Below are 9,603 nucleotides of genomic sequence, written 5' to 3'. Positions count from 1 at the left end.
TTGTTGCTACTATTGATCTTATCTGGAGACATGGTTGCAAGATGAGCTTAATGATATGGGGCATCTCAATCATTGGGGGGTGGCAAAATATTGATCTCAAAGTCCTTTGTGCTTATTAGATTAAAACCATGAATGTTGAGAACAAAGATAAGTTTACTTCTATGGTTATGAGCTCAATAGTCTACAACAAGTATTGGTTCGCTTCTGAATGTATCAGAAAACGTTAGAACACATTATGTATGTACCCATGGCTCATATTCTAAATGGAATAAGATAAATGGAAATAGATTATCTACATTAAAAATAAAAAGAGGAGGGGGATTTGTTGCAAATGCTAAGCATCGTAAAACGATCAAAAGTTAAAAGTTAGGATCAGAGTCAAAAACGCAAAATTAGGAATATGTATGAAGGAGGGCGTAGAGTTTAATTGGAGTTTTTGAAACTATTGACTTCAAATAAAAAAAGAGACAATTTTATCTAAAATGTGAGATTTTATCATCAATCATTTCATCTAAAAATTTAAAGATAAATTCTCAAAAAAAAAAACATCAAAGTTTTCTTCTTCTTTTTTCCCATAGAATACCATTTATTTCTAAAAGATGTGATTACCCTTTCGCTGTAGTCACTTTCTTCACTTCGTCGTGTTGTTAGCTATTGTGGCCACCTTCATCACCTTTTGAAAATTTTCTCCATGGTGATTATGTTGTCAGCAATGCTCTGCCACAATGATAACCCTTGTTGTAACGATTTCCATGATGACAACCTCCATGGTGATGAGCCTCGAGATTTCTCTCTCTTGATTCCCTTGACGAAGGCATGAATGCTAAGATGAAGGGAGGGAGGTCCTTGTCATGTTATAAAGCATGGGGCGTACAACATGTGCGAGGACCTTGCTGCCTCCCTTAGTCGTTGCTCTAGCCCGCCTCTCCCGATCATATTGCATAATCTCTCATCACCGACGACAACGTTCGTGACCTCAAGGGTGTCGAGCTCATTGTTATATGACTCTAAAAAGAGGAGAACGTCTTTACATATGAGGTTCGGGGGGAGGGAGGTGAGCGGGGGAAAGGTAGAATCCTCTTCAAAGATGTCAAGGATCCGGATCTCCATCACACCACGATAGTGTTCATATGGGACAAAGGAGACAATGATGCAATGGATACCAACATCACAATAAGTATTGGCATTGGCCACCAAGAATTGTGTTACGTGAATCCAATGATGTAACGATAGGTCAAGGACTCAATGTTCACATAGAAAAATCCTACCATTGGCCCTTGGTCCGACGACCTCAAACGGTAGTTGGAGATGGATGGTAGATAGCACAACAAGGTAAAGATGGCCACACTGAGCAAATGGATAATATCATCTTTTTAAAAAATAAAATGTGCTATATGAAAATTAATTAAAAAATTAAAAAGTTATCCAAAACTTAAAACCATAAGATGAGACATGATTTATATTATTCATCTTTGGCCTCACCTATAGACGGTCAGCCCAAATTTATTGGGTTTGACTTGTGTGTGGCATTCTTCCCCTGATACAATCTTAAATCTCTTGAACATTGACCTTTCATTCAAAAGTTTATGCCAGACAGACATCATCTCTATTCTTAACAAGCTTCGAGAATCCTTTATGCTGGACGTCATCTATATTCTCAACAAGATTAGAGAATCAATCCTCTTGGATTATTCTTTAATCCATACGAATAGAGAATAATTATTTTCATAAGATTAAGATGAATTCGAGTAAGGGATTTAAGAACTGCACAAGTCCTGCCAGGTGTCAGAATGGGGGGTCAGTTTGACTCATTAAACACATGCTTCGAATCCATCCTAGATTGCATCAGGTTCTGGGCCTCTTTTGTTCTCCAATCCATGGAACGTGCAAAGAACACGAATGAGAAGGTGGAGGTGGTGCACGAGGCCCTTCATCAACTCCTGGAGGAGCGGAAGCGACGCCGCAAGGAGGAGGAAGAGGAAGACCTACTCCTCTCCAACTTGCTCCTTCAGGTTGGTTCCCTTCTTCCTCCCATTCTGTAGAGACCGGCAATTGTGTTAACCTAAGCAATCGATTCTTTTGGAAACCCCCCACTCTTGGAGTTCTTTGGGAAAGGCACTCGCGTTCTCACACAAATGCTAGTATTCATTCCCTAGACAAACAGAAACCATTTATCGAAGGGGTTTCTGTGTGATAAGTTATTGTGTTCATCGCATTAATGCTCACTAGAAACCGATAGTTCAGAATAAGAGAAGAGAGATGCCCGATGTTGTTCTAACCATCATCTGAATCATAAATCAGAGTTTCCTTCCTTTGCCATGAATCTCGTTGATGAAAAGATAAATATCAAGTGTCCATCAGCTATGAAATCATCTGTATTGTTTCCCTGATGTCACAGAATTTCCCAGTGTATCGAACCATAACAAATGGCTTCTCCTTCATCTTACTGATTTCTATGTTAGCTCAAGACTCTGTTTGCAATTTGACTCTCCTGTGGATGTTGCATACATGTTACAGAATTTTCCAATGTATTAAATCATAACAAATTGTTTCTCCATGGTCTTATTAATTGCTAGATCAGTTCGAGATTGTGATTGCAATTTGACTCTTCTGTAGATGTTGCCTTACGTTTCACCAATGTATTAAGCCATATCAAATTGTTTCTCCTTCATCTTCTTAGTTGCTATGTCAGTCTGTAATTTGACTCTTCTGTGGATGTTGCATACATGCCTTAGAATTTCCCAATGTATTAAACCATAACGAATTGTTTTCCTTCATCTTATTATTAATTGCTATGTCAGCTCAACATTGTGTTGCGTACATGTCACAGAATTAATCAACTGTCTCTTCTGTGGATGCTGTATACCAGTTGGAATCCTTAGAGAAGGATGGCATAGCTACCGAAGGGACGAAGGAATCAGCTATCGAAGAAGAGCCTGAATTCTCCAAGCCTGTCAGCCAAAACTGTGAAAAAAGGGAGGTTGGCATGGATGAAATAGCAAGGGAGCTTAGAAAAGTAAAGAAGCAGAATCTCATTACCCATTGCCTTCTATCTGTCATGCTCGTCATTACTGCGGTATGGCAATTCAACGAGGTCTCCCTTCTGCTCGCGGTCTGGGATAAACTGAGCCACCCCCTCAGAACCGTCGGGGATGTGGTCAAGCGGTGTCTGAAAGGAAATGGCAAGAGGCCGCAGATTGAAGCACTTCCTTTGCCACCGATTGCTGTGCCAGAGCTGTCTAATGCGGATTTGCTGCCCTTGACTCTGAGAAGCGAGGAATGAATCTTGTGGGAACATTATCACCGTTGATGCATGTAAGCGTTCTCTTCGTCGCATGATACTTGGCCACCAATTGCCGTGCCAGAGCTACCTAATGTGAATTTCCCATCCTTGACTCTTGGCAGCGACGAATCGATCATGTGAGAGAATGATCAGTATTGATGCATCCAAGTGTTCTTCTCGTCGCATCGAATGCGACATTTCAGTTTCCTTGTGGATCTTGTGCCATTATCCATTTGAAACCTTGCATTGGACATTTCAGTTTCCTTGTGGATCTTGTGCCATTATCCATTTGAAACCTTGCATTGGACAATTTCAGTTTCCTTGTGGATCTTCTGCCATTATCCATCCGAAACCTAAGTATTATCTCAAATTGTGTCCAATTTAAATGTGTAAAGGACATACTTAGCAATCCAAGTATCACTTTTGTCCCCAGTGCTCTTTGCTAATGATCTGAGGCTGGCGCGAAGCAAGTAATGTTAGCAATAGAAATTGATACACCAGCATGCCTGCCAGAATGACAATTGTATCTGTGAATTCATATCCATTCTTATGGGAGACATTTTTTAGTAGGATTTTTTTATTAAATAATCCAGAAATTTGTTCATCGATATGGTTGTTTTCCATGCTTAGCAACTCTATTGGAGAGAAAAAGTATGTTTTATTTCCAATTATTAGTGTGTATGTGTGAATATTTTTGGGATGAGGTTAAGAACTTAAAGGAGTGAATATTATTTCCGTACATGTTTATGCATGTGTGTGTGAATATTATTTCCAAACATAAATTGCAATGAAGAAACTGAAACATCTTAAGAGTGACAACTGAGGTTGTCATGATCATTAAATAGGTTGTAAGGAGGAGTTCATTATGGACAATAAGATATATCGTGCGATTTCTTTACTAATTCAACATTAGAAATGAGACAATCACTTAAGATTCTTTTGTGGTCTAGTAATTATTTAATAAAAAAAAATGCTTAAAATCTTTCCAGATATTGTCTATTTCATAGGGTGAACCAGAAACTCTCTCCAGCTTACAACAGGAATGAACACAGGTAAATTACAAGTTGAACAGCATTCCAAGTAAGCAATTGTTTCAAAGCATGAAGCAGATGTTTGCAAATTGGCATCATGACGAGAAACACAAGTACCAATTTGAATGCACTCCAATCACATCAGCAGCAACCAAAGCAACAAGGGATAGTGTCACAAAGAACAGCAAATTCATGACTAATCTGCATATAAATGTTAACAGAATCAGTCTCATCAAACAAAGGAAGGTTCGGACACGAAGAAATGATCACAGTTTCACTCTTCTGTATCCATAAAAGATTCAAAATCATTTTCAAAAGTCCACCACCCAACCAGAAGGAAAATAAAATAATGAAAAACAACCATCCTTCTTCAAACCATGACCTATGACAACGGCATAGCATGTGCCACTCGGCCACTGCCGCCTCGTGGATATAGTTTAAAAGATTTCTCAAGCATAGTTCAGGCGGAATATGTCATTCAGCACATAGAAACTTCCCTGAGGTGTTGGCATCAGATGAAACATCTACAACAAAAACACACAAACCAATCAGTATCCTTGAGTAATAGAATCAATATGTCATCTGCTGTCATGAATCAATGCACGTAAACAAAATAAAAAAGATGCAAAACCATTACCTAAGCCAAATGAACAGAAAAAAAAAAAAAAAAAAAAGCTGACCAAGTTGCTTTGGCAAACTAAAACAACAAAACTCAATAATGGTAAGCACATTTTAAGTCAAGGACAACAGGATAAGTAGTAGGTATCAAATATCTAAAAGATACAATCTGTGGGTGGAAGAGGGCAGAGAAGGAGAGCAGGACAACAACGTTAATTAAGCTAAATCTTCAAAACATAATATAAATATTCTAAACTTGGCAGAAATGCTACAGTTTGTTATTTTTTTATATATGATTCTATTTTATGCATGAAACACCCATAATAGCCTTCCCTTAGAAGTGTCCCCAAATGTACATTTCACCAATACCATGAGGTAGAAATTGTTATCATGCTGTTAAGACATTTCTGGCATCCTTTTAACACACTGCATAGTTCTTCCATTTGACAACATGGAATATCCAAGCAAGCATCTCTCCTTAAAGGAGCCTCTAGATTCTCTTGATTCACAATGCATTTTAACTAGTAATTATTAAAGAAGAAACAAACAAGCATACATACAAATGATATTGGAATATCATGCTATGCAAGAGTGATAATATCAACACTAATGGTGATAACAATATGAAATACTCTACCCAAGGAATCATATTTCGGTTGTACTGAGCGGTGCAGTCAAGAAAAACATAAGGAGTGGTACTCGATCAATATTTTTTATTATTTTTATCTGGTGATACTGGGTGGTGTGGGTATGTATACCGCTGATATACCCAGTACTATACCAATTTGACTGGTTATTGAAATTGGTACCAGACCAAGCTTCAAATCTTTGATTCGTCCAATAGGCAAGAACCGGGCCATAGGAAAAAAGAACATAACGATATAACAGCAAGGCATGGATAAAGAAAAAGGACACCAGATAGTGCGTTTATCAGATAGCAAGATATAGGGCTTTCATCAATGATATTCCTGAAAATGGATTTGTGAACAAAACCTGCAACAGCTAAAGTGCAGATCAATATCTTTAAAAGAACTAACATCTAACTGAAAAGAAATTACTTCATCAAGTGAATTGAGAAACAACTAAAGTTTTGACATACAAGAGTTGAACACTGTATAAACACATGACAATAAAATACTAGTTTTCACATGATGTTGTACATAGCTTTAAGTGGTTGACAACATCAGACAACAACCTGATTAGACAACAGCCTGAAAGTAAGCATCTTTCTATTCAACTAATTTGGAAGGACTTAATAAGCATTTTGGACAAAATAACCAAAAAGGCAAGGGGTCCAACTATTTGATAAAATTCACAAACACCAAAGGAAGAATGGAAATGGATATGCATTGTTGATGACACTACATGGAAACTTGGACAGAGCAATTTTATGATATATTGGTAAATAGTTTTATTTGCATTTGGTGCTGGCTGGAATCTTACATGTTCACAACCAGAAAACCTTTCATTTCTCATCAAGAGAGATCCAATCATTATTCAAGATGTATTTAGATCAAACCAAAATTTTTCCTTTCCTTTGAACCAATAAGTGGTTTAACCGTGAACAAATTTTATGATTCATGTGAGCCAATTGTATGAACCATGTTGGTTACAGGGGAAGTACCAGTTTGAGGCAAAGGATTGACTATATTAAGTCAACTGATATCCAGCTTCTTAATTAGGATAAGAGAAAAGGAGTTTTGGTGGGATAAGCGAGAGGTTGACAACTCCTCTCTCATGTATGATGTTTTTCTCCTTTCTGCACATGATTTCTCGACTGAAGCTTCTCACTCCTCTATCTGCACCTTGTGCCTGATTTTCTCCTCACGTAAAGGTGATCAAGGTGTGTCACCAGGCTTTTCATTGGGTTTCAAGAAATTGAAACAACTTTAGTTATTCCTCTTCTTGATGGTAACAATAGGAAATTATAATAGAAAAGTAAAATAAATCATTTTCATACAGTGTTCTATCATCAGCTCCAGCCTAAAAATTAGATTACAAGATTCATCCAAACCAATGTTTGCACATCACAAAACTTCTTAGCAATTATCATGCAACAAACCGCATTTCCCAAAACTGTCACAAATATAGTCTACAATATTTGCAGACTTCAAGGTCTACCACTACACATGTGTTTTGTTACGAGATAAACGTTGCTTGATAGGTTTAAATAACAGAATCAAAAAGAGAAGAAGAAAGATATAACAAGTAAAAATAGAGGAAGAAACAAAATAGGAAACTAAAAGTATAAGAAATATCAGACTCTCACTCAAAATTATATAGATGACTTAATCAATATATACATAGAAATTTAAACCTGCTTGGGCTCTTAAGAACAGTTCATATAACAATAAAACAATTCTATATTAAATGGATTCTTAGTCAAACTCAACATAAGAAGACCAAAAGAATGTTGCATCTGATGTTTCTATTTTCTATCAACAAACAAAAATATAAAAATCAAGTGGAAATGCTTTACCAACACATAGATCAATCCTAGACCCAAGGAATGAATAAAACCTAATGTAAAGTCTCAAAGAACTTGACCCAATAAACCTTATTATCATCAAAAAGGAAAATAATTAACAAACAAATATAGATCATCAGATCTTTCTTTAAAATCGAAAAAAAAAGAGAAAAAACAACGGAAATCACGATCCATCAACCGATCAACATGGATATAGAATAAAGTAGACACGCCGATCTGATCGAATCAACCAATCGATAGACGAAAGGCGCAAACACAGAGAGAGAACATACCTGGCTGAACTTGAGGGTGTGGGACTCGCCAGCGAGCTGGAGGGAACCGCTGACAAAGACAAGCATGCCGCCGGTGGGTCCCGAGGGCTGGAAGTCGACAGTGGAGATGGCGTGGGCGCACTGCTGGAAAGGTAGGGAGGTGAGCTTGGCGACGATCGCGGCGGCGCCCTGAATCTTGTCGCCCTCGAAGGTGAGCATGGAGGCGTCGTGGTACAGGCCCGCCAGAGCTGCCCTGTTCCCGTCGAACGTCCGATAGTAGTGGTCAACGAACGCCTTCGCCACCGCTTCCGGATCCATCACCGCCGCCGAAGATACCTCTCGCCTTTCACACTTTCTCCTCAGCCGTAGAGAGAGGAGAAGCGGAGAGGCCGTGCGGCGATAGATACTTTGTCCACTGGTCCGGCCCCTGTTAGGAGGAACTATAAAAACCTAACAAGTCATCGGCTAACATCCTCCATCTGAACCTTCGAATCCAATTTTAAAACGTTACTACTTTAACAGCCCCTTTTTATTGCCTATTATTGATAATTTTTAAAAAATAATAAAATTTTATTTTAGTCACTTAAAAACTTTATATTGAAATATCTATATTATCATGAAATATTTAACTTCATTCTCTCATCGGTTTTACCAACATAGATACACCACATTTAGAAATGATATGAAAACAATAAATAAAAAAAAAGTAATTTTAATATCCTAATTACGATTTTAGTATTGGTGAACGACGACACCACTGGAGGCTACAAGTGGCTGTAATTGATGAGACACTAAGGTCTTGGAGGGAGAGGATGAGGAGGGAGGGCAATGATGAGAGATAAGATAAAGGAGAGAAGGAAGAGGATAATGCAAATGCTGAGCATTTGCTTTTGCATCGCTCGACATGCGCAACGGGGGAAGAAGGATGAGTGATGCTCGGCATCCCCACATCGTTTTGTATCACTCATCCTTCTTCCCTCGTTGCGCATGTTGAGCGATAAAAGGGGAAAGAATGATGAGGGATCAGAGAAGGGGGGAAGAAGGATGAGCATCACCCTTCCGTGCATCATTGTCAGTGCAATATAGAGCAATGTCACTCTACATCTGTGTTGATGTCAATGCGGATGTCAAGCAGCTCTTTTGTTGCTCTATAGATGCGTTGGCGTCAATGCAATTGTCAAGCAGCATCAACACAGATATAAAGCGTTGACATCTGCATAGTCCTCTTCCTCCTTTCCCTTTACCTCATTTCTCATCGTCACTCTCCCTCATCATCATCCTCCTTCTCGGGCAATAAACCACATAAGTCCCTATCGTTCTTATAGACTAGTGTGTCGTTCTCGCCAACCACAACCACCCACAACCGTCAATAACGTCGTCATCCGTCACTACTAAAAACATAATTAAGATATTAAAATTATTTTTTTGCCCATCATTTTTATGTCATTTTTATATATGTTATCATGTGCTATATCTTCCGTCGATATTTCAATGTAATTTTTTTAAATTTAAATATCGATATACTAAAGATGTCTAATTACAATGGATAATGGGTAGAGGAGAAGCAGAGAGGTCCTACGACGATAGATACTTTGTCCACTGGCCTAACCCCAATTTTAAAAGGTTACATATCTTTCGTCGATAGATACTTTGCCCATCATTTTTATGTCATTTCTATATATGTTGTCACGTGTTATATCTTCCGTCGATAAAACCGATGATGTTAGAATAAATAAAATTAAATATTTTATTTTCATAAGTATAAATATTTTAATATAAATTATTTAAATTTAAATATCAAAAATACTAAAGATGTCTAATTATGATGAATAATGGGTAGAGGAGAAGCAGAGAGGTCGAGGTCGTAATACTTTATCTACTGGCCTGACCCCAATTTTAAAAGGTTACTAGTTTGACATCCCCCTTTTAATG

General features: G+C 37.9%; 2 protein-coding genes across 2 annotated transcripts; one reads left to right on the top strand and one right to left on the bottom strand.

Annotated features, from left to right (window-relative positions):
* The first annotated feature begins 1,866 nt into the window (after window positions 1-1,866).
* On the top strand, window positions 1,867-3,536 carry LOC103996685 (uncharacterized). Its single transcript, XM_009417646.3, has 2 exons — window positions 1,867-2,012; window positions 2,870-3,536. The coding sequence occupies exons 1-2, from the start codon at window positions 1,878-1,880 to the stop codon at window positions 3,281-3,283; spliced, it is 549 nt and encodes a 182-aa protein (XP_009415921.2). The 5' UTR covers window positions 1,867-1,877; the 3' UTR covers window positions 3,284-3,536.
* Window positions 3,537-4,484: 948 nt separating this feature from the next.
* LOC135648646 (nuclear transport factor 2B-like) lies at window positions 4,485-8,146 on the bottom strand. Its single transcript, XM_065166518.1, has 2 exons — window positions 7,693-8,146; window positions 4,485-4,838 (listed from the first exon to the last, which is right to left on the bottom strand). The coding sequence occupies exons 1-2, from the start codon at window positions 7,987-7,989 to the stop codon at window positions 4,764-4,766; spliced, it is 372 nt and encodes a 123-aa protein (XP_065022590.1). The 5' UTR covers window positions 7,990-8,146; the 3' UTR covers window positions 4,485-4,763.
* Between the last annotated feature and the right edge of the window lie 1,457 nt (window positions 8,147-9,603).

The sequence above is a fragment of the Musa acuminata genome, chromosome BXJ3-9 (genome assembly GCF_036884655.1).
Source record: "Musa acuminata AAA Group cultivar baxijiao chromosome BXJ3-9, Cavendish_Baxijiao_AAA, whole genome shotgun sequence".
Classification (NCBI taxonomy): domain Eukaryota; kingdom Viridiplantae; phylum Streptophyta; class Magnoliopsida; order Zingiberales; family Musaceae; genus Musa; species Musa acuminata.
This window is presented reverse-complemented; position numbering and strand designations above follow the sequence as displayed.

Excerpts from the sequence above, each read along its gene's own strand:
- LOC103996685 (XM_009417646.3), top strand. The coding sequence starts at position 1,878 with ATGGAACGTGCAAAGAACACGAATGAGAAGGTGGAGGTGGTGCACGAG. Across the intron at positions 2,013-2,869 it reads TCTCCAACTTGCTCCTTCAG|TTGGAATCCTTAGAGAAGGA; the intron begins GTTGGTTCCCTT and ends GCTGTATACCAG.
- LOC135648646 (XM_065166518.1), bottom strand. The coding sequence starts at position 7,989 with ATGGATCCGGAAGCGGTGGCGAAGGCGTTCGTTGACCACTACTATCGG. Across the intron at positions 4,839-7,692 it reads ACACCCTCAAGTTCAGCCAG|ATGTTTCATCTGATGCCAAC; the intron begins GTATGTTCTCTC and ends TTTTTGTTGTAG.